This window comes from Panthera tigris, chromosome C1 (assembly GCF_018350195.1).
Source record: "Panthera tigris isolate Pti1 chromosome C1, P.tigris_Pti1_mat1.1, whole genome shotgun sequence".
NCBI lineage: Eukaryota > Metazoa > Chordata > Mammalia > Carnivora > Felidae > Panthera > Panthera tigris.
The window spans coordinates 30,633,981-30,659,826 of NC_056667.1; the positions used below are offsets into that span (position 1 = coordinate 30,633,981).

The 25,846-nt window shown below is 39.6% G+C and overlaps 1 protein-coding gene across 10 annotated transcripts in view; it reads right to left on the bottom strand.

Annotated features, from left to right (window-relative positions):
* TRIT1 (tRNA isopentenyltransferase 1) overlaps positions 1–25,846 on the bottom strand; it is a 43,198-nt gene that overhangs the window by 15,244 nt on the left and 2,108 nt on the right. For 7 of the 10 annotated variants that reach the window (XR_006221289.1, XM_042996724.1, XM_007077403.3 and 4 more), the window contains one exon: positions 1,947–2,087. The exons of 1 other annotated variant lie outside the window; for it this stretch is intronic. Coding sequence is in view for 8 of the 9 variants with exons in the window: in XM_042996724.1 (XP_042852658.1) it covers positions 1,947–2,087 (141 nt within the window). In the remaining variant the exon portion in view is untranslated. Of the gene's footprint in view, positions 1–1,946; positions 2,088–8,763; positions 8,780–12,077; positions 12,241–25,846 lie in introns of those variants that run through there. 2 more of the 10 variants (XM_042996722.1, XM_042996723.1) reach the window with 2 other exon arrangements.

The window sequence follows — 25,846 nt, forward strand, 5'->3', positions numbered from 1 at the left end:
TTTGTGAATTACTACTAAGGCCCTTTAAGTATTTTTCGTATTGATCCATAGGCGTTTTTTATAGGGGCGTCTGGGTGGCTCAGTCAGTTGAGCGTCCAACTCTTGGTTTCTTGGCTCAGGTCATGATCTCATGTGTCGGGCTCTGTGCTGACAACGCAGAACCTGCTGGGGATCCTCTCTCCCTGTCTCTGCTTGGGATTCTGTCTCTCTCAAAAAATAAACTTAAAAAAAAATGGCTAAGTGGGAAGTTTTGTGTGTACTTTAACACAACAAGGGAAAAAATTAAGTTAAAAAGTCCATTAGGGGCACCTGGGTGGCTCAGTTGGTTAAGCAGCCGACTTCAGCTTGGGTCATGATCTCACAGTTTTGAGCCCCACAACAGGATCTGCACCATCAGTACCTGCTTGGGATTGTCTCTTTCTCCTTCTTCCCAACTTGTACTCTCTCTCTCTCTCTCAAAATAAACAGACTTTTTAAAAAATCCATTAAAAAAATGTTTTTTAAAGACTAGATATCTACAAAGTCCTTCCCTACTGTGTGTAGTTAAAATCACATAAGTACTCAATTATATATTATCCCATTTGTTTTAAAGTTTCATTAAGAATACACATATTTAACTCTGAAATCCATCTGCAATTTATGTCATATATAATGAGGTTGTGATTTTATTTTTTTCCAAAATAATTAGCTGTCCTAGAAATAATTATTTTTTTGATGTTTATTTTGGAGAGAGAGAGAGAACACATGTGCACAAGCAGGGGAAGGGCAGAGAGAGAGGGGGACAGAGGATCTGAACAGCAGAGAGCCGGATGCAGGGCTCCAACTCAAGAACTGTGAGATCGTGACCTAAGCCAAAGTCAGACGCTTAACCAACTAGGTCACCTAGGCACCCCAAGTCCTGGGAATAATTATTAACTGCTGCTTTATTTTTCCACTGTTCTAAAATGCCACCTTGATCATAAGCTAAGTATGGACATTGATTTGAATTTGTATTCTGCGTTTTCTCTATTCTGTGCCATAAGACTGTCTAGTGTAAGTTCCATGCTATTATAATTATTATGAATTTTCATTATGTTTTAATATCTAGCAGTCCAAATATATTTTTTAAAGTAATCTCTATGCCCAGCATAGGGCTTGATTGAACTTGTGATCCCCGAGATCAAGAGTCTCATGCTCTACCGGCTGAGCCTGCCAGGAGCCCCATCTGGCAGTCCAAATATTAAAGGCAGTCTAAACAGTTAAAATACAAGGGCAGTTCCCTTATACTAGTCTTTTCAAAAATTTATTGGCGTTAAAACTAATGTAACACTATATGTTAACTATATTGGAATTAAAATTAAAAAAGTAAAAGATCACTGATCACAGAAAAAAAATTATTTTTAGAAAAAAAAAAAAATTATTGGTGTTTTGCAGTCCTCCCTCACCCAACAATCCCTATTAAATTCTAACTGTAACTCCATTATATTTATAAACTGATTTTGTAACCTCATTTAAAGGGTGGGAAACTGAAGCTCCGTGGGGTAAATGCTCTCTACCCAATAAAATCCACTTGGTCCAAAGAGGTAGTTCTGGGACTAGAACACAGATTTTCTGGTTCCTAAATCAGTGTTCTTGCCACTAAAACAGCTTCTCAAATTTTAACATGCCTATGAATCACCTGGGATTCTCGTTAAATGCAGATTCTGATTCAACAGGTCTGGAGTGAGGACCAAATTCAGCATTTCTAATAAGTGCCCAAGGGATGCTAAATGCTGCAGTCTGAAGACAAGGTTCTGAGTAGCAAGGGCATTGTATCTTTCAATCCATATAGTTCAGATGGGGATGCTACCTATGGGTTGTTAGGTCTTGGGTGCCCCTGTTTAGAAGAATCTGTCACTGAAAAGAAAACTTTCTGGCTTGGGCTGCCTTGCACCCACAAGCCTAGCTGCTGTCTTTCCTAAGGATATCAGAGCAGTTGCCTTGTTCCTGAAGTCCACAACTGTGTAATTTGTCACAAGAGGATCCACAAAGCTGATCATGTGGTGCTGGCACATTCTCTGCTCTTGGGCAGAAACCTTGTTGGTGATGATGTCTAAGCCTTCATAAACCTAGGGGAAAGAAAATTAGCATGAGATAGTCACCTGCTTCCATAAAAGGCACATTTGAGGTAGGAATGGTGATCCGTACCTCCCTCCAGCCAAACACGTGACTGATGCAAAGCACCGGAATAGATGTGCTCTAAGCATTTGTGTTCAGGGCATAGGGGACCCACCCAAGAAACCCAGGACAAAGGTAGCGGGAGAAAACAAAACACTGGCTTTCTTATCAAATAGTGGCAATTAGTTTAAACTTAAAGATAAAAAGTGTATGTAAATCAGTGCTCAAGTGAGAACTAATTCTGCAAGATTAACTGGAAGTTCTTTAGGCCTGAACTTTAAGCATTTAAAAATGGGCAGGTTGTTTTATTTATTTTACTTATCATAAGTCTCCAGAAAGGTAACATTTTGCATTGCTCATAGTTCTACTTCAAATGCTTAGATATGTCTTGGATTAAAATGCTCTGAAACATTTCTAGGATTTGTATAGCATTGGCTCCATTTGTGAAGAAGTGGCCTATTTACAAAGATACATATAAAACACACACATACACACTTTGAAGTCAGAACCCCTAATACTGCTACACTCTAGTGGAAACATTGTGATCTAACCAAATTACTGCTTCAGGGGGCCAGCATATACAGTCTAAATACTCAAAGGCAATATCCTGTCTGTAAGCTCTTGATCTGCCAATTCAACTAAAAAGTTCAAATGTACTTTTTCTAAATGCAAGGTCTCGGAGTGCAGATCTGAAAATACTAGTTTGAAAATAGGGATGAATGCTTTGAGATTAAATGTTCTCTCTGTAATCACTGATTCTACAGGGAGCATTGAATGAACAAATAATAAGTTCCATAGAGCCCACAAAGATGTTAAAAGCATTTTTTATCTCACATTTCCCTTTACTTACATGGGTGTCGATTAAGTACAGCACAGTATAATGGTTAGGAGGAAGGACGCTGGCGCCAGGCTGCCTCAGATCAATTCCTAGCTCTGCCACTTACCAGCTATTTGTACCAGTGGAGTAGTCAGTTACTAACTTCTCTGTGCCTCAATCCCTCATCAGTAAAATGAGGATAATAATGTCTATCTCGTGGGGTTGTTGCATGGATTAAGTGAGTTAATACATGCAAAGCACTTAGTTTTTGCCTAACTTTGCAGATGCTATGAAGGGTTATTATATTACTACCTGTATTACAACAACTACTATCACAACAGAAGGATAATGGGAAATAAATTTAGTGTTATTATTTATCTCTCTGAAGCCTCTTTGCTGGTAGCTACTGAGGTTTTTTATCCAACAGGGACAGAAGCTATCTTCAGGTAAAATAAAATTGTTAATTAGTAAAATAGTGCACATAAGACATATAAAGAGCCACCAGGAAAGAATCAGCTCTGCCTTTAACTCATTTAATCTGTGCCCGACAACAAACTTGCATTCTTACACCTGAATACTGGTGGAATCTTAGATCACAGGGTGTTCTCTCTGTGTATCTTGAGCAAGACTTCCTTCTGATGTTACAAAGTGCTATAGGATATACCCTACACCGCAGTCTTCTGCACAAATTAAGAAGACTACAGGAGAAAAGGAGTTAACAATTGCGTGTTCCTCTCCCTCTTTTCCCACAAACTTTAGCTGGCTCTGTTGCATTCCAAATGACCCAATCAACGTGAAAGAACTCAAACAGCAACAACTTGATTTTGCCAGTGGAAGATTTCTGAACCCTGTAAGTGGATTCTCGTTTTTAACATTGAGATTAATGTTAAGGAAATTATCGCTGCAAATGCAAAATTACCATCCCCAACTTACAAAAAAACCAAAATGTAAATATCCCTACCAGCATGTTCTATCCGACATATAGATAAATTTGTAGATAAATTTTCATCCCCCCCCCCCCACTTTTCTTTAAATTTTAAAGAGAAACCGAGCACAAGAGGGGAGAGGGGCAGAGGGAGAGAGAATCTTTAAGCAGGCTCCACACTCAGCGCAGAGCCTGACATGGGGCTCAATCCCACAACCCTGGGATCGTGACCTGAGACAAAATCAAGAGGCAGCCACTCAACTGACTGAGCCACCTAGATACCTGGTAAATTGTCATTTTGAGTCTCGTCTTTAAGGGTATCTTCTAGAACTCCTTAAAATAGTAAGCTTAAACAAATAAACACATCAACATAAATCAAACAGAAGGTAACCCCAGAATGAGGCTCACCTTATTTTAAAGGAAGTAGACTACTACACTATTTATGGTATATGCAAATGCCAACAAATATCAGAAAGAAGTACTCATGGTTTAAGGAAAGACTTCTTGCTCACAGAGTTAACAAACTAAAAACTGTAATTCATACAAAAGTACTACATCTTGGTTACCAATGTGAATTGTCATCTTTGAGTGATTTGTCAACTTTTGTTTCCCATACCATCAGACTAAAAGAAACTGGGCATAAAGATATGGGTGGTACTAAACAGGTATCTGATAATAAAAGGATTGTTAATGTTTAGGTATCATATGGCTTTATGGTTTTGTGTTTTGTTTTGCTTTGTTTTGTTTTGTTTTGTTAAAAAGGAGAAAATAAAAAAGGAGTCACTGGGGCGCCTGGGTGGCTCAGTTGGTTAAGTGTCCGACTCTCAGTTTTGGCTCAGATCATAATCTCGCAGTTTGTGGGTTTGAGCCCACATCAGGAAAGAACAGAGCCGGTTTGGGATTCTCTATCTCTCCTGTCTCTCAGCCCCTCCCCAGCTTACTCCCTCTCTCAAAAAAAAAAATAAATAAACTTAAAAAAAAAAAAGGAGTCTTTAACTTTGAGGTATACAGTATACTGAAGTACTTATGAATGGGAGTATATATATTTTTTAAAGAAATGAGAGCTGATCCAAGGTTATATCAATAATGATGTTGCTTCACTCTTCCATTCTAATATGACTTCTTTTGACAGTTAGCGATGTGCTGTTGAAGTTGAGCTTACAAATGACTGTGCAACTTGTGATCACAGCTACTGTGTATTTTTTTCATTTTACCCCTGAATAAATTTTTAATAAGCAAGAAGGCAAGGGTAGATGAAGGGCATATGTAAAGTACATCTATAGCTGCACTGCATGAGAGCAAAAATGACGCTGAAAAGACATTTGTTAATAATGACACAAGAATTACGATCACTGGGGTGCCTGGCTGGCTCAGTCATTAGAGCATCTGATTCTTGATCTCGGGGTCGTGAGTTCGAGCCCCACATTGGGTAGAGATTACTTTAGAAAAGAATTATGATCACGAAATGAAAGAACAATGATGCAAGTAAAATTTGCAGTAACATTCATAACATTAAACTTTTATCTTTATTTTCTGTTTTTAACCATAGGACAAAAAAAAGAAAGTATATGACAACTGGGATCTACATTCCAATAATGGTGGAAGAGGGATAGACTAAATGAAACAAGATTGGCCAAGTGTTCCTAACTTACTGAAGCTAGGTGACAGACACACAGAAGTTCAACTGGTACTCATTCTATTTTTTTTATATGTTGGAAAACTTCCCTAACAAAAAGTTCCTATAAAAAAATCTGGATGCAATTCATACACAGAGATAGCTATTATCAAAAAACAAAAAATAACAAATGTTGGTGAAGATGTAGAGATATTAGAACCCCTGTGTACTGTTGGTGGGGATGTAAAATGACATAGCTGTGGATGGAAAACAGTACGGTGATTCACCAAAACATAAAAAATAGAGGGACACTGGCTGACTCAGTCTGTAGAGCATGTGACACTTGATCTCAAGGTTGTGAGTTCAAGCCCCACAGTGAGTGTAGATTACTAAAAAATAAAATCTTAAAAACAACACATAAAAAAATAGAATTACCATATTATCTAGCAACTCCACTTCTGGGTATGTACCCCAAAGAACTGAAAGCAGGGAGCTGAACAGGTATTTATACACCCATGTCTATAATAGCAGCATCAATCACTGAGGCCAAAAGGTAGAAGCAACCCAACAGTCCACCATGAATGAATGGATAAATAAAATGTGTTATTCCATTATTATTCAGCCCTAAAAGGGAAGGAAATTCTGACACATACTATAACATGGATGAACCTTAAAGATATTATGATAAGTAAAATAACTCAGTAACAAAAAGCCAAATATTGTATGATTCTACTTACATGATGTAACTAAACTAGTAAAAATTCAGAGGCAAAAAGTAGAATGGTGGTTGCCAGGTGCTGGGGCAGAGAACAATGAAGAGTCCATATAAAACGGGTACAGGGGCACCTGGGTGGCTCAGTCAGTTGAGTGTCTCAGGGTTCACGGGTTCGAGCCTTGCATTGGGCTCTGTGCTGACAGCTCAGAGCCTGGAGCTTGCTTCCAATTCTGTCTCTCTCTCTCTCTCTCTCTCTCTCTCTCTGTCCCTCCCCCACTCATGCGCGCTCTCGCTCTCTCTCTCTCTCTCTCTCTCTGTCTCTGTCTCTGTCTCTCAAAAATAAATAAATGTTTTTTAAAAAAATTTTTTACTTAAAAAAAATGGGTACAGAATTTCAGTTGGGAAGATGAAAAAGATCTGGAGATAGAGGGTGAAGGTTGCAGAACAATGTGAATGTGCTTAATGCATGGTAAAATGGTACATTTTATGTCATGTATATTTTACCACAATAACAACGAAAGACTTGGATGACAGATTTTCAGCACAATGAGAAAACAGTGAATATCTGCAATGAAATGAAATTTTCAAACATTTGCTGAATTTTTCAATTCTTTTAAATATACACCCAGAAGTGGAATTGCTGGATCAAATCACAATTTTCAAAACTATTGAGAGGACTGGTAACGTTCTATTTCTTGAACTGAGTTGTGGTTACACAGGTATTTTCACTTTTTAAATTTTTTTATGTTTCATTTTTTTGAGAGAGAGAGAGAGAAAGAGAGAGCAAGCTGGGGCAACAGGGAGCAAGGCAGCAAACTCACCAACTGTGAGATCGTGACCTGAGCTGAAACCAAGAGTCGACGCTTAACTGACTGAGCCACCCAAGCACCCCTACACAGGTATTTTCACTTTTTGTACACTTACGAATTATGCATTTAAGATTTTACTTTTAAGTAATCTCTACACACAACAGGGGGCTTGAACGCATAATCCTGAGATAAAGAGTCACATGCTCCACCAACTGAGCCAGCCAGGTGCCCCATGAATGATGCATTTTAGGGCATACATTGCTTATCAATTAAAATCATACCACCCAGCCAAAAAGCAAAAACACAGCAACATTTTACACATTGGCACTAAGGATAAATATCTAAACAAATTTAGAAACCAATCAATTTTTGTAAACGTCACATTTGGTCCATACAGATATTTATATTGCAAATGCCCCAACTGGGCTTATTTTATTACCTGCCCACAAAACAACATTCCACCAGGGTAAGTTAGGTTTGTAGCTGATTGCTTTACATTTCACCTATTTTCCAGCTTCAATTACAGTTTCAGTGTGACTTTGCCTATAGAACAGGCAGCCCTGGGTGCTAAGAAGAGCTTAAAGGGTTTGTGTTATCTTTTAAAGGCAGTATGCCACTCCATTCCATCTCCTACTCTCCCAGAAGACACCTGTGATCTGTGTACACAGAAATGACTGGATAAAATGCTTCTCTCTGCACAAATCAGATTCTGTCAATACTAAGGAGGCTCTGGCCTCTTTGTGAGGTCTGATAGCTGAAATATTCTGAAAAATCCCAGGTTTAACCTACTTAGCCAATTATCAACATAACTGACTTATCTCTGCAAACATTTACTGAGTCTATTATGTGCCAGGTAATCTGCAAGATGTTAGGCATGCAAAGAAGATTAAGAAAGGGTCCCTGTCCTCAAGGAGTCCAGGCTAGCAGAAACAGAGATACAAGTAACTGTACTATAAAGACATACGTGATTTAAAGTTTCTAAGAGACATTAAAGTGTGACTGTACCATCTTCTTTAAATATCATAACCACCAAACATTTAATGTTCTAGGTATTTAACTGGATACTACAAGGAAATATGAGCTCACACAGCAAAAAATTATCCCAACCCAAAATGTCAACAGTCCTGAAGTTGAGAAACCCTGGTCCAAAGAAATTTCACCATGGAGAAACTCCCCAAAATCCCTGGGTGGTTTTGGTTTAGGTCAGGATATCACGGTTTCATGGGTTTGAGCCCCTCATCAGGCTCTGTACTGACAGCGTGGAGTCTGCTTGGGATTCTCTCTCTCTGTCTCTCTCTGCCCCTCCCACCCTTGTGTTATCTTTGTCTCTCTCAAAATAAATAATAAACATAAAAAAAAAAAAATCTGAAGCACAGAGAGGTTGCATAGCTAGTAAGTAGTGGGGCTAGGACTTAAAATCCAGGCAACTTGGCTCCAACCCTTTAGGGTTTTTATGCTCTAGGGTGGCCCTAATAAGTGTGTTAATCAGCAAGATCCTGGACACTGGGCAGATTGTGGAGCTCTGTCTGAGTTCAGGTTGGCTATGATGCCCCAACATAGCTGTTTATAAGCAAAATGAAAAGCTGCCCTCCTTGTTTGGTTTCTTCCTCATAAGTTATCTTCCCCCTTTTAACTTCATTTCCTTCCCAATCCAAATTAGATCCTGAAATCCTTCAATCGCTTTCCTGGCTCTATCACCAAAAGTTGATTTTCCTTTTTGATTAAAAGAATTTGAATTTGGGGCACCTGGGTGGTTCAGTCGGTTGAGCATCCGACTTCGGCTTAGGTCATGATCTCGAGGTTCATGAGTTCGAGCCCCGCGTTGGGCTCTGTGCTGACCGCTCAGAGCCTGGAGCCTGCTTCAGATTCTGTGTCTCGCTCTCTCTCTGCCCCTCCCCTGCTCATGCTCTGTCTCTTTCTGTCTCAAAAATAAAGAAAACATTAAAAAAAAATTTTTTTTTAAAGATTTTGAATTTGATTATTCAAATGAAGAGATGTGGAAAAGTAGAGAAAAGGTCAAATCTCTTGCCTAACTTCCTTCCCTCCCTCCCTCTCCCTCCCTCCCTCTCTCTTCCTCTCTTTCTTAGTAGGCTTCACACCCAGCACGGAGCCCAATGTAGGGCTTGAACTCACAACCCTGAGATCAAGACCTGAGCTGAAATCAAAAGTCAGACACTTAACCACCGACTGAGCCACCCAGGCACCCTATTTAACTTTTCTTTCTTAATAAAAGGGTAACTTCTTAAAAAATGTACACTTTATTAAGAAAGAATGAATTAGCTGCAGGAACATGGCAGGCAACTACTCCTTTTAGCTTTGCTTGGCAGAAGTTCAACTGCAGACATGCTGACTAAATCAGACAGATTAAGACGCTCAGAAAGTGGGAGAACCTGTACCTGATGTGTTCAGTCTAGTGAGAGGAGTGGTTTGGAATTTGTAGTGCAGATAGAGACTTTTGGTCCTCCAATGGCTATCTCTATTTAAGGGAAAAGGAACTACAATCATAATACAAGGCCATGCTTCTCAAACTGAGAGGTGCATACATAATAAGTACACTATGCATTCTTCTTAAGCACCAGATCTTCCTAATTGGTAAAAAGAACGTAAAACATGAATTTTTACATCTAAATAAATGCAGACAGGGGCACCTGGGTGGCTCAGTAGACTGAGCATCTGAGTCTTGATTTCTTTGCCTCAGGTCATGATCTCGTGGTTCGTGACTTCAAGCCCCACATCGGACTCCGTGCTGACAGTGCAGAGCCTGCTTGGGATTCTCTCTCTCTCTCTCTCTCTCTCTCTCTCTCTCTCTCTATCTCTCTGCCCTTCCCCACTTGTCCCTCTCAATAAATAAATAAATGTTTAAGTAAATAGATAAATAAATGCAGACAGCCTGCTTGGGATATTCTCTCTCTCTCTCTCTCTCTCTGCCCTTCCCCACTCATCCCTCTCAATAAATAAATAAATGTTTAAGTAAATAGATAAATAAATGCAGACAGATCAGGGCAGAGAATGCAAAACTGGCATACTTTAAAGTTAACATACTTTTGGGGCGCCTGGGTGGCTCAGTCGGTTAAGCAGCCGACTTCGGCTCAGGTCACGATCTCGCAGTCTGTGAGTTCGAGCCCCGCGTCGGGCTCTGTGCTGACAGCTCAGAGCCTGGAGCCTGTTTCAGATTCTGTGTCTCCCTCTCTCTGACCCTCCCCCGTTCATGCTTTGTCTCTCTCTGTCTCAAAAATAAATAAACGTTAAAAAAAAAAAAGTTAACATACTTTTAACATACTTTAAAGTTGAAGTATGAGAAACTCCGCAACGGAGAGCCTCTGCAGTGGCTGCTTAGACGTCCACCTGCAAGCCCTGGCAAAGCATGGATGTAAGGAAATTCCGAGATCATCTACCCGGTCCGATCACCTGAAATTTTATACTTGAGAATACAGAGGCTCAGGGAGCTCCCCTGCATATATAATTGGCTGGCAATAGAGACACGACTAAAGCCTAGATGCTCTGCCCATAACACAAGCTGTTTCTGCTGCCTCTCGTGAGGAGTTTTTATTCCCATTTGACTCTAGTCTGTTTGCTTGATTGAAGTAATGAATTCCTACTAAGGTGAAATTAAATTCCAGAAACTGAGAAGACAGCTTCCATACACTGAACCCCTTCAAGGTTTTGAAGAGTAAATATGATAGAAAGCTGAAAATATAAACAAAGACGATGCCATGTGACCATAATGCTGGGACAGAAACAAAAGGGCTCTTTTGAGAAAATAAAATCAATAATAAAGCTCTTCTTGTGGCCAATTTTACAGCCTCCAGGTTGGCCCACTTTTGATGGTTTCAGTGAGATTTTATTTTAAGATACCTGAGATAGAGCATATATTATTTGGAGGTCTGTATCTAAGTTAGGGAAAGCCAACAGTGTATGATGGAGCCAGAAGCACGGGTTCAAATTCTGACTCCACTACCCAACTTCATTTCGCAGGATATTTAAGTATCTTAGTTTTCCTTGCCTCAAGTATCCTAATCTATAAAATGGGAATAATAATAATAATAATAATAATAATAATAGTACCTACACTCCTCACTATGTTATTCTGGAGATTAGAGTTAATATAGACGAAATATTTAGAATAATGGCAGGCAAATGGTAATAAGCACTATAGAAGTGCTTGGTATTATCTATATTTAATTGGTGGTGATTAAACAAGATTTTTCTTGGTGTTTCGAGGTGAGACCCCTGGCTAGGGTTTGAAAGAAGAGAACCACAAAATACCAGAGCTAAAAGGAGCTTTAGACACCATGACAGACAGGGGAGCCTGTGTGGCTCAGCTGGTTAAGTGTCCAACTCTATTTCAGCTCAGGTCATGATCTTGGGATTCATGGGGATCAAGCCTGGCTTCAGGGTCTGTGCTGACAGTGCGAAGCCTGCTTGGGATTCTCTCCCTCCCTCCCTCTCTCTCTCTCTCTCTCTCTCTCTCTCTCTGCCCCTCCCACACACAAGCATGCCCACTCTTTCTCTCAAAACAAATAAAAAATAAATAAAATAGACACTGACAGACACTGTATGACCCACAAAGCCTAAAATATTTACTAACTGGACCTTAACAGAAAAAGTCTGCCCACTCCTGATCTGATCTAATCAGTCCCCCCTCACTAATATAGCCAAAGAGGAAACTAAAGCCCAGAGAGGGCAGTATCTTGTCCCAGGTTATAAGTACAGCGAGTTAGTGGCAAAGCTGAGACTAAAACCCAGTTTTCTCAGTAAATAAAACTGCCTGCTAGGCTAAATAAGCTAAATGAAGACCTCAGAGTAAAGACAGACTATAAATTAGGAAACATTTGCCTATTAGGCAAATCATCTAAATCTAATTCTAATCAATACACACTTTCTGAATACTATAAGCCTGAGCATCAATGTTTTTTAATGCTACCCAGGTGATTACACTGTGCACCTGGGAGTGAGAACCACCGTTACAAGTTATGATGCTAGGCACTAGCAAGATGTAAACCAAAAAAAAAGGAAAGTAAGGAAACTGGGTAGTGGGGTAGCTAACCAAAAGTACCCACCTGGACAACACAGAATCCCATATTCCATCTGTAATTATGTATGTAGGGGACTGCAAGGAAAGAGCAACAGGCATGCTGAAGGCAAGGAGGCCTGAGTATACCTTCATTTACACCAGAGCATCAACAATACTTTTTGTTCACATCTGTAAGTTCCAACAGTTCAATACATTATAAATCTATTATAACATTCTCATATTTTTTTTAAAGTAGACTCGGGGCACCTGGATGGATCAGTTAAGCGTCTGACTTCAGCTCAGGTCATGGTCTCACTGTTCATGAGTTGGAGCCCCGTACTGGGCTCTGTGCTGACAGCTCAGAGTCTGGAGCCTGCTTCAGATTCTGTGTCTCTCTGTCTCTCTCTCTCTCTGTCTCTCTCTCTCTCTCTCTCTGCCCCTCCCTGGCTCACGCTCTGCCTCTCTCTCTCTCTCTCTCTCTCTCTCTCTCTCTCTCTCTCAAAAATAAATAAACATTTTTAAAAGTTTTTAAATCTTTAAGAAAAAATAATAAAGTAGGCTCTATGCGCAACGTGGGACTTGAACTCATGACCCAGAGAGCAAGAGTCCATGTTCTACTGACTGAGCCAGCCGGGTGCCCCTATAATATTCTCTTTCTAAAAGAATGTTAAAACCAACATGTACTCACAAAAAGTATGAGAACATACAAACCTAAAACATTTATTATGACCCCAAAAAATCACACAAGTCAAAAGACAAATGACCAACTGAAAAAAATACTTCCAATACATGAGACTGCATAAAGGATTCAAACTTACAATACACAAAAAACTCTTAAAAAGCAATAAACACAAAAATGAAAACCATTATATGGAAGTGGGCATAACAGGTATGAGCAAGGAATTAAAACAAGCAATACACAAATGACCAATGCACCCTTGAAAAGACAATTAACCAAAGAAATGAAATCAAAATGAAATTCATTTGTTTACCAAACTATAATAATGAAAAGATAGTTAATACACAGAATTGCAAGGGTGAACAAAAATAGAAATACCACTGATACAAACTTTCTTCAAACCAAAAGTCTGGCAATATGTATCAAAATGTAATGCGTGCCAACCAGCAACAAAAAGACAACCAACCCAATTTAAAAATGAATACAAGAGGCGCCTGGGTGGCTCAGTCAGCTGAGTGTCCTACTTCAGCTCAGGTCACGATCTCACGGTTCGTGGGTTCAAGCCCCACATCCGGCTCTGTGCTGACAGCTCAGAGCCTAGAGCCTGCTTGGGATTCTGTGTCTCCCTCTCTCTCTGCCTCCCCCCCCACTCATACTCTCTCTCATCTCAAAAATAAACATTAAAAAAAAAAAAAAGAACACAAGACCTAAATAGATATTTTTTCCAAAGAAGATATTACACAAATGGCCACTAAGAAAATGTAAATCAAAACTGTAAAGTGATACCACTTTCACACCCACTAGGATGCTGTAATTTTTTTTTTTTTTTTAAGGAAAATTTTATTAAAAAGGAAAAGGGCGCCTGGATGGCTCAATCGTTTGAGCGTCCAACTCCTGATTTTGGCTAGGTCATGATTTCACCGTCATGAGACTAAGCCCCATGTTGAGCTCAGCATGGAGTGCAAAGCCTGCTTAGGATTCTCTCTCTCTGCCTCTCCCCGGCTTGTGCCCTCTCTGTCTCAAAATAAACAAACCTAAAAAAAAATAATAAAAGTTAAAAATAATTTTTTAAAAGGAAAAATAACAAGTATTGGAGACAAGGTAGAGAAATTGATACCCTTACACATTGCTGGTGGGAATGTAAAATAATATAGCCATTGTGTAAAACAGTTTGGCAATTCCTCAAAAAGGTAGACATAGAATTACCATGACCCAGCAATTCTACTCCTAGGTATTACCCAAAAATAACTGAGAACAGATAATCAAACAAATACATGTACATATACATACAAGTTCATAGTAGCACTATTCATAATAGCCTAAGGTACTAATGCCCATCAATAGATGGGACAAATTGTGATCTATACATACAAAGGAAAATTATCCAACCATAAAATGGAACAAATTACCAATACATGCTAACAGATTATATGACTGCATTTATATGAAATATCCGGAATAGGTAAAATCTATAGGGACAGAAAGCAGACAAGTATTTGCCAGGAGCTGGGAAGGAAGGGAAAATGGGCAAGTAACTGCTTAATGGGTATGGGGTTTTCTTTTGGGGTGGTGGAAATATTTTGGAACTAGACAGAGGGTATGGTTGTACACCACTGTGAATATACCAAATGACACTGAATCGTTCACTTTAAAGATTTGATTTTTTAAGTAATCTATACACCCAACATGGGGCTCAAACTCACAACCCCGAGATCAAGAGTCACATGCTCTACTGACTGAGCCAGCCAGATGCCCCAGAATCATTCACTTTAAAATGGCTGATGCTGGGCACCTGTGTGGTTCAGACATTTAAACGTATGACTCTTGATTTTGGCCCAGGTCATGATTTCACGGTTCATGAGATCGAGCCCCACATCCGGCTCTGCACTGACAGAGCAGAGCCTACTTGAGATTCTCTTTCTCCCACTCTCTCTGCCCCTCTCCCATGTGTGTGCTCTCTCCCGCAAAATAAATAAACTTTAAAAAACAAAAAACAATTTAAAATGGCTGACGTCATATGAATTTTCCCTCAATGAGAAAAATAATATAACCTCTAATAACCTCAGAAAATTGGGAAGAAAAAAAGAGGTAATGTTTACATCTTACCCAGTATTCCCATTCTAGGAATTTATCCTGAAAAAGGAATCACACAGTCCAAAAAGATGTATGTGTAAAGATGTTCATCTCAGCATCATTTATTATAGCAAAAAACAACCCTTTAAATGTCCTTCAGTAGAAACCTCATTAATTATGATACATCTATAAAACAGACTTACACAGATGGGGTGCCTGGGTGGCTCAGTCACTTAAGCACCTGACTCTTGATTTCGGTTCAGGTCATGATCTCATGGTTTATGGGATCGAGCCCCACATTGGGCTCCGTGCTGAAAGCGTGAAGCCTGCTTGAGATTCTCTCTCTCCCTCTCTCTCTGCCCCTCCTGTGCTTGTGCTCTCTCAAAATAAAAAAAATAAATTAATTAAAAAAAAAATAGACTACCCGGAGATTAAAAACAACCAAGTAGAAAGTTGGAAGGCTTACGCTATCCAATTTCAAGACTTATTATAATGCCACTGTAATCAAGACAATGCAATATTGGCAAAAGAAGAGACACATAGATGAATGGAAGAGAACACAGCCCAGAAATAGACCCGCAGAAATATAAACTGGCTTTTGACAGAAGTACAAAGGCAATTTAATGGAGAAAGGATAGCCTTTCAAAATCAGTGCTGGCACAACTGGATGTCCATAATATCATACCTTATACAAAAATTTATTCAGAACAGCTCACAAACCTACATGTAAAATGCAAAACTATACAATTTTTCTTTAAATAATACTTCTCTTAAAAATGGTGAGGGGCGCCTGGGTGGCTCAGTTGGTAAAGCTTCTGACTTTGGCTCAGGCCATGATCTTGCGGTTCGTGAGTTCAAGTCCTGCGTCCGGCTCTGTGCTGACAGCTCAGAGCCTGGAGTCTGCTTCAGATTCTATGTATCCCCCTCTCTCTGCCCCTTCCCCATGCTCTTTCACTAGCTCTCGCTCTCTCAAAAATAAATAAAACATTTAAAACTTTGTTAAAAAATGGCAAGAAAATCTGCATGACCTTGGGGTTGCCAATGAGTTTTTAGGGTAGGAAACCAAAGACACAATCCATAAAAGAAAAAAAAAAACTGGACTTTGTGAAAATTTAAAACTTTTGTTCTGTCAAAGACAGTGAAGAAAATGGAAAACAAATAAGCCACAGAGCAGGAGAAAATACTGGCAAATAACAAATCTAATAAAGAATTTGTACCCAGGATATATAAAGAACTCTTAAAAGTCAAGAATAAGACAAACACATCCACCAAAAAATCTGACAAACACTTCAAAGACACACAGATGGCAAATAAGCATATGAAAAGATGCTCAACATCATTAGCCTTTAGGGAAATGTAAATTGACCACCCTGAGATACCAGTACATACCTATTAGAATTGCTAAAATTAAAAAAAAAAAAAAAAAAAAAAAAAAAAACAAAAGACAATAGCAAATCCTGGGGAGGATACAGAGGAACAGAAATTCTCATTCACTGCTGGTAGGAATGCAAAATGGCACAGCCATTTTGGAAAATCCTTTAAGGGCTTCCTATAAAGTTAAACCATCGGCACATGAATGTTTATAACAGCTTTCTTTATAAGTGCTAAAAACTGGAAATTCAGATGTCCTCTCTTAGGTGAATGGGCATACTATGGTACATCCATACAATGGAATGACACTTAGCAATAAAGAGTAATGGACTTGGGAGATTTAAAAGGTACTTTTTGCTAGGTGAAAAAGTCAGACCCCAAAGGCTGCATATTGTATGATTCCATGTACATTACATTCCAGAAAAGGCAAAAAACAAGGGGATGGAAAACAGATCAGTGGTTGTTGAAAGGTGGGGTAGGTAGAAGAGCTGACTACAAAGAGGCCATACAAGAAAATGTTTAGAGTGACGGAACTGTTTAGTACGGTACTGTGATGGTGGATACCTGACTGTGCATTTGTCAAAACCCATAAAACTGTACTCAACAAAGAATGCACTTTACTGTATGCAATTTAAAAAAACAAAACAGGGGCGCCTGGGTGGCTCAGTCGGTTGGGCGGCCGACTTCAGCTCAGGTCACGATCTCGCGGTCCGTGAGTTCGAGCCCTGCGTCGGGCCCTGGGCTGATGGCTCGGAGCCTGGAGCCTGCTTCCGATTCTGTGTCTCCCTCTCTCTCTGCCTCTCCCCCGTTCATGCTCTGTCTCTCTCTGTCTCAAAAATAAATAAAAAACGTTAAAAAAAAATTTTTTTTAAATAATAATAAAATAAAATAAAAAAACAAAACAAAAAAACAACTTCTGGGGAACCCAGGATAGAATGCAGACTGCAATAAATGAATCTACCTGTGTTACAAATGCACAGCATTACCTCACTGAAGGGCAGTGGAGGGGGAAAAAAAGGAGCTTACCTAAATAACTGTGTATAACATTATCACTAGATACTATAGGCTAAAATGGACAAAAAGAACCGTACACAAACATTATACCTAATTGGTAAATTGTTGGGGCGGCTGAGTGGCTCAGTCAGTTGGGGCATCTGACTTTGGCTCAGGTCGTGATCTCACAGTTTGTGAGTTCGAGCCCCACGTGGGGCTCTGTCCTGTGGGACTTTGTCCTGAAAGCTTGAGCATGGAGCCTGCTTCAGATTCTGTGTCTCCCTCTCTCTCTGCCCCTCCCCCAGTCATGCTCTGTCTCTCTCTCTCAAAAATAAATAAACATTAAAAAAATTTTTTAACTGATAAGTTTCTTACATAAGTAAAAAAAAAAAGTACTGAAACTACTTTACAGGTTGCATAAATAAATAAATTATAGCCAATGAGAAGCCAAATTTCTTACTCTCTGAGAAAGAGAACACAAATAGAGAACATTGGGATGGATCCTGTGGTGCCAGAGTAGAGTCAGAGATATTTGTATAAACACATGTTTATTTTCATATATATGTAGATAGATACAGATATAAACATAGATATTTGTGTATACAAGGATTAGTGTACATAAGCATGTTTCCTAGCTTTTTCCACCAAAGAGACAAGAAACAATGATATCCCAATAGCAACAAACACACCCAGCATCCAGATTTTAGTTTCATTTTTTTTTTATTAAAAAAAAATTTAATATTTATTTTTAAGAGAGAGAGACAGTGGGAGAGGGGCAGACAGAGAGACACACATACACACACACAGGATCTGAAGCAAACTCCAGGCTCTGAGCTGTCAGCACAGAGCCTGACCGAGAGGCTTGAACTCACGAACCCGTGAGATCATGACCTAAGCCGAAGTTGGACGCCTAACCAACTGAACCACCCAGGAGCCCCAGATTTTGGTTTCTAAATACCATTCACACAAAAAAACAAACAAAACAAAAGAAAAACATTCACCAATAAAAGGAATCAGGGCTCCTTGGGAAAATGGCTGATTCTAGGGCTGGGGCAAGACAAACATAAGCTGGGAGCATCTTGCAGTGCCAGAAAGGAAGTACTAAACAAACAAACATGGAGGCATGCCAAAGGACACAGAGTCAATATGAAAGAGCGCTCAATAACCAAAGTTGGAATAATCTGAGCAACAAAACAACACTGTATTGGATTATAACCCAAAGAATAAAATAAATATCCATACTGATACAAGTAAATGATGTAAATAAGTGAGGAAAAAGGACAAATCATTCCACAAAAATTACAACTCATAAAAGTAGAAGGAATGAAGTAAATTATCATAGTAACTGCAGCAGGAATGATCCACTGACAAATCCTAAAATTAGTGAGTGAAACTTTAAGGAAAAACAGGACATCTGAATTGTCTCAAAGTATCTCCTCTAAAATATTTATTAATTATTGTGGTGCTTTTAACATACATCCACACATTCTTGGATATTCCTCCCTTCAGGAGGTAGAGATTAAATCCCCTCCCCTTCAATATGGGCTGGACTTAGCAAGTCATTTCTAACAAATGGGGCTTCACAGTGGCAAAATCTGGCAGATGCAACCCAAACCAAACAATCAAGGTTAACGTTAACAGCACCAGAAGCAAGTCATGTTGACATCATACCCTGATATGATGTAATGAGAAGGGTATGCTTTCCCCAAACCTGTAATGCCAGTGTAATCATGAGAAACCCAAATTAAGAAGCATTCTACAGGGGCGCCTGGGTGGCTCAGTCGGTTAAGCGTCCGACTTCAGCTCAGGTCATGATCTCACGGTCCGTGGGTTCGAGCCCCGCGTCGGGCTCTGTGCTGACAGCTCAGAGCCTGGAGCCTGTTTCAGATTCTGTGTCTCCTTCTCTCTGTGACCCTCCTCTGTTCATGCTCTGTCTCTCTCTGTCTCAAAAATAAATAAACGTAAAAAAAATTAAAAAAAAAAAAAGAAGCATTCTACAAAACAGCTGACAAGTACCCTTCAACAGTTTTGAAGTCATAGACTGGAAGAGTCTGAGAAACTGTCACAGATTGGAGGAATCTAAACAGACACGAAAACGAAATGCAATGTGGGACCCTAGATGGGATCCTGAAACAGAATAAGGACATTAGTAGATAACTAGTGAGAACCAAGTAAGGTCTACAGTTAACAGTACTGTACCTATGTCAATTTCTTAGTGTTGGCAAATGTACCATGATGATGCAAGATGTTAATTTTAGGAGAAGATAGGTAAAGGGTATACAAGAACTCTCTCTACTATCTTTGAAACTCTTGTGTAAATCTATAATTACTTCAAAATTTAACAACCAATAAAGTAGAACAGGGTTTCTTAACCTCAGTACAATATATTACTATTTTGGGCCAAATAAATCTTTGTTGTGAGGAGCTGTTTTATGCAAAGTAGGATGTTTGGCAGCATTCCTGGTCTCTACCCAATATATGTCAAGGACCAACCTTCCCAGTTGTTACAACCAAAAATGTTTCCAGAAATTGCAAATGTCCCCTGGGGGGCAAAATGACCCCATATTGAGACCACTGATGTACAGTTGTGTAACATTAACACATAAAGTTATCCATAACATACTGCTAAGAGTGGGGGGAGAGCAGGACACAGAAGAATAGCAAATGTATGAGTCAATTTATGTAGAAACATACACACATAAATGGAACTTTCAGGACATTATGCTAAATGAAACAAGCCAGTCACAAAAGAGACAAATATTATATGATTCCATTTATATGAGGTACGTAAGAGCAGTCAAAATCATAGACATAGAACGTGAAATGGTGGTTACCAAGGGCTAGGAGGAAAGAGGAACGGGGAGGTACTGTTTAACGAATACAGAGTTTCAGTTTTATAAGACAAAAAGTTATGGAGATAGATGGTGTGATTATGGTTACACAGCATTATGAACGTACTTAATACCATTAAGCTGTACAGTTAAAAATGGTTAAGATGAAGGTATCTGGCTGGGTCAGTTGGCCGAGAATGTGACTTTTAATCTCCAGGTCGTGAGTTCAAAAGCCCAATGTTGGCCGTAGAGGTTCTTTTAGTTAAAAAAAAAAAAAAAAAAATGGTTAAGGTGGTAAATTTTATGTGTATGTTACCACAGTAAAATTGGGAATAAAAACAAAAAAACACATAAGCACATTTGCAAAAATACACAAATGTCTGAAAGGATGTGCACCAGCATATTAAAATGTTGAACCTTTGATGCCAAGACTATGGTGACACTTCCTTTGTACTTTTCTGTTATTTGGATTTTTTTTTTCAAAAACCAAAATCCTATTGATTCTGTCTCTAAAATGTCGAAATGGTTACTTCTCCCCAGCCACAGACCAACTCCAGCCCCTCTCACCCAGGCTAATGCAACCAAATCCTAAGCTGTTTATCACTCTCTAACCCACTCTCCATCAGAGTTACCCTATGTAACAGATTTGCTATCACTTCCAAATTTAAAACGCCACGCCTCCTGGCATTCCTTTCAAGGGCCTCTGCAACTTGTTCACAGGGTCCTGTATTTTTAGTTTTACCTCTTACTACTGTTCCTCAAGTATCCTCCATGCCGGATAATTCCTGGTCATTCCTTGAAAACATACCATACACTTTTATTCTTCCTTTACTTTGCTCATGCTGTTCTTTTGTCAGGAATAGTCTTCCTCCTCTGTCTGATAAAATGTATACAGTGGGTACAGGGGAAAAGAATGGGATGCAGGATGAATGGATAAATAAGTAAGAAGACGTGGGGGAAAAATATAGAATAGCACAGAGACAGAATTCAAGAAAGGAATTTTCTGGATGGGTGAGATAATGATAGTGCCTACCTGATAAGGCTGTGATGAGACTAAGTGAGATAATACGTGTCAAACTTTTAGAACAGTACCTGGCATACAGACTATTATTGCTTACTACGTTGCTGCTATTATTATTATGACTGTTCATGGTGTAGTGGTATGAGCCTGAACTCTGGATGCCACAATGAGGAAGCAGCAGTGGTGAACCTGTAGCTCCGAACCAGGGCTCCAAAGGTAAGCAAGGCGGTAAAGAGGACCCCAGTCTGATTCAAGTTTATCTAAAGAATTCAAACTACACAAGAAACCAAAACCAATTTAGTTAAGACACATACAAGTAGATACGAATCACATACGTGAATTCTTACATACCCCAAGTAACTTTTACCCCTAGAACATACATTCCTTTTGAAGAAGAGCTATTTCAACACCCTGCCCCAGGCCCTGAAGCCTCAGGGCAGCACCTCACCCTCACAAATATGAACCTGCAAGTCCCATTTGTGCCCTCCCACGATTTCTCATTTGGCCAGTAGTGACTTCTCTTTCCTTACAAAACATCGAAGGTTTGATTCCAAAGTTCTTCCCATCGCTGCAAAAAGGTGAACATACAGTATATGAACAACCCACCAAGGTGAATACTTTAGCCAAAGGAAAACTACATTCAGTCACAATGGAGGTGAATCAAGGAATCTAGAGACACAGACAGATTTTTGGGAGGAGGCAAAACTTTTGAGACTTCCTTCTTAGCTTCTTGTCATGCTCAGTTGTTTTTTTTTTTTAATGTTTATTTATTTTGAGAGCAAGAAGGAGCGTACAAGTGGGGGAGGGGCAAAGGGAGAGGGAGAGAGAATCCCAAGCAGGCTCAGCACAGAGCACGACATGGGCTTTGATCCCACAGACTGTGAGATCATGACCGGAGCTGAAATCAAGAGTCGGATGCTCAACCAACTGAGCCACCCAGGCACCCCCAGCCTCAGTCTTTTTTTTTTTTTTTTTTTTTTTTCTTAAAAGATCGCCTCTGTTCAGTTGTGGCAAGCAGCCTCCAGACAGCCCCCATCTCTCCTGGTTAACAGGTTTTTGTGGCTTTTATATCGTGTCCTACTAAGCCACCGTGATTCACACTCCCTTCTCTCCTTTCATATCCCTCTCCCATGCATCCCTGATCTCCCTTGAGCACTATCAGACAAACAGTCCTTTGGTTTAAAAAAAAAAAAAAAAAAATACTGCTCCTAAATTATGTCCCGAAGCAGACAAAAAGAACCCAGACTCCACATCTATTAGATGACACATAGGCTGCTCACTAGTCAGACTGCCAAAAATCATTTGCTTCTGCCCTTGTAGGTTTAGACAAACATAAAGGGAACAGTGCTCCTATGTATGACTACTGCTTCTCCACAGGACTTGAAGAACTAAGGCATTAGGGATACTTCCTCTCTATAAACCCAAATAGAACACTTTGTTTATTTATCTCGTGGCATATAGTTGGCAGTCTGTATTTCCAGGCAGTCATTGTACATCTTTTGGCAAGTGCCTTCATGTTTCTCAGTACAATGTTTCATCCAGTCACTGAAGGCGATGCATTGTACCTTGAATTTACATGCCAAGAAAAAGACTCAGTCTGAAAAGAAGACCTTCAGTATCATCTTCCTGCAGTATATTAGACACTACAGAGGAGTTAGAAGACCCAGATCCAATTCCCAGGTGTACCAGCGTCTTGCAGCGTGATCTCTAGTGTGTTCTTTAATCTTCTGTGCCTCAGTTTTTCCATCCTGGAAAGCAGGGATTGTATTACCTGACCGTCCTTAAATTTAGACTCTTACTGCTGACTAACAATATTCATGTTTCTATAATTTGTGAAATCGGCACTTGGAAAACTCAGGAAATTAAGCACAAATGTTGTTTCTCACTATAATCACACCTGCCAGGCAGAAATCCAAAGTAGAGCCCAGCAGGAGTCCCTAAGCAAGTAATCCCTCAGAGAGTGTTTCTGACTTCCCACTCAACAAATCAAGTGCATGAGAATGGGAAGCAAGAAGCCAGGCAGGACCTTCACATGCTACATGGCTACAGAAGCAAGTCATTATCTGTTGGGCTCCAGGACAATATTATCACCCTAGATATACTACCCTAAACATTGTGGTTTTCCGTTGAAGAAGCTACCTCGATATACTTACTCAATGTTCACAAAAAAACAATCACTTTCCCTGGATGGGAAATGCCCCAACAGGGGTTGCCTTGGGATCACCCTACAGTTAAGGCAGAACAAAAGGATAACGAAACAAGTATGAGGTGCTAGACAAGTTAAGATTTAAGACCGTGTTTTACAATCCTTTTTGAATTACTAGTATACTTGTGAAATATGAAATTCTGGACATCATTCCAAAAGTGATTATTAAAAAGCAAATATTTGTTTTTTAAAAGATCAACTTGGAAGCCTGAAAGAACTTTCTAATTATCACACTTTCCATTTGGTCATCCTTTGGTCTGTCTGTGTGGCTGTACAACAAAGTTTACGTCTCCGACTAGGCTCTCCACAAGGCCAAGTTTCTCCTTTGTTTCAGTAAACATTCTCTGCCTTTAGTATCATTAAATTATTGACATTAAATTATACCTCTTAGTTGCAGCAAGTTTTATCCCCATAGGCAATGCCTCATGTGGCCACCACTCAGCTCAACACTCCATTTGACAGACATCACTATGAATTCACACTATGATTCACAATATGAATCCTCAAATACATTTTACATCCTGATCAAAATGGAGCACACTCCTGTGAAAGAAGAGTGGCGTACAAGTTAAGAAATACTCTCTAATGACTGAACACCACAGCTCCTGCCTCATCTAAAGGGGATGGCTTTGTGTGGATAAGGCAGTAGACGTGGAAAGTAAACACCTGTGTTCAACTCCAGGTTTGCTACTTACTGCCAGACCTTACTGCAAGGCCTGTTGTCTTACCTGTGAAATGACAATGATATTTACCTTATGAGGTAAGGTAGAATAAAAAGCATATGTAAGTATTTTATAAACAAATTTGCTATGCAAATTTAAGTTGTTATTATCATTCTGCCTGTGTATTTATTTGAAATTGAAAATGCTCTTTCAAGGAGCTGGTAATCCAACATTAAGAACGTCCTTTTGTACACCTGAAACTAATGTGCCATTGCGTATCAACTATACTTCAATTCTTTCTTTAAATGTCCTTTTTGTTCACACACTTATAAAAATTCTGAGTCAACCTCAAGTCACTAAAAAGCACCATCTCCCTCCACTGGATAAAAAAACACGTAACAGGGGCATGGTAAGCAAAGGTAGAATGAAGAACTGCATATAACCCCATAAATGGGGCAGAGATACTTTATATCATTATTTGGACTGAAAAGTAAAATCAAAGGTCAAAGTTCTCCAATGGGAATCAAGAGGAAATGATACAAATATCCACAGTACAATCAAAACTAAACACAACCTATAGCCAGTTCAGGAGGCTCAATAATCTTCAAAGTGTTTTCATACATTAATTAATCCTTGTGGTGTCCCTAGGACAAAAGAAATGTAATTCCCATGCTCTAGTTACTTATATAACCACACGAAAAATGTGAATGGATCAAGATGTGCCATTTTAATATGGCAAGTCAACAAATACTTCATCAAATATTAAGGGTCTGCCGTATCATCAGCACTATATGAGGCTCATTGTCTCATACACATGACCTGTTTTACAGTCAACAAAACCTCTAGCAACCTCAACCTTACGGCACACAGCTATGAGTAGAGAAAGATTTCTGAGAAATGGGTAATAGCTATTAAAGAGCTATATACAACACTCATTGCCAGAACCCACTAACTTACTTAAAAATAAATGTAAAATTAAGGGGTGCCTGGGTGGCTCAGTCAGTTAAGCGTCTGACTTTGGCTCAGGTCATGATATCTCACGGTTTTTGAGTCTGAGCCTCGCGTCCAGCCAGCTCTGTGCTGAGAGCTGGAACCTGCTTCAGATTCTGTGTCTCCCTCTCTCTCTGCCCTTCCCCCGCTCGCACTGTCTCTCTCTCTCTCTCTCTTTCAAAAAAAACAAACATTAAAAAAAATTATTTTAAATAAATGTAAAATTAGGACGACTTACTGAGAACACTCTCGACAGGGCTACGTGTGGTGTTTGAGGAAGATGGGAACAGGGAGCAGTGGTGTGTTTTTTAAATAGGAGGATCGGAGAAAGTCTCGTAAGGTGACATCTGAGTAAAGATGTGACTGAAGACAGAAAGCAAGCCACGTGGTTAAACAGATGAAGTTCCACCAGGCAGAGGCAGTCAGTGCAAGAGTCCTGAAACGGCTCATACCTGTTACACTCTCCACCCCCCAACAGACTTTCCCCTTGGAAGTCCTGTTGCCACCCCCACTGTGCCGTGCCAAACCTTCCTGACTTCCTGCCCTGCTCACCATACTCTCCCAGGCCCACAAACCTGAATCCTGAATCACATGGTGTGCATTATTCTTTCAGCGATCAGTGGTCAACTCACTTTGACATGATGACATCTTTCTTTTCCCCTGCATTCCTAACACCCACCCCCAAATCCAATTCATCAGGCACACTATTCACAGATGAATGCTTCTTACACACTGCCTTCCTTCATCATATTACTCATCCCCCATTCCACAATATCTGCAAAACCTAACGAACAGCCTCCTTTCACCATCCTACATACACACATGCCCATTTCACCCTCTAAATCTTCCTTCATGTTCTCTCCTTTGACATAATGCCTTTCTTCTTTCTTATCTATCCAAACTTCACCTTTCAAGTCCCTTTTCAGAGAGCTTTCCGTGACTAACCACACGTCTTTGTTGACTTCTTCTCCCTTCTCAGAAACTGTATG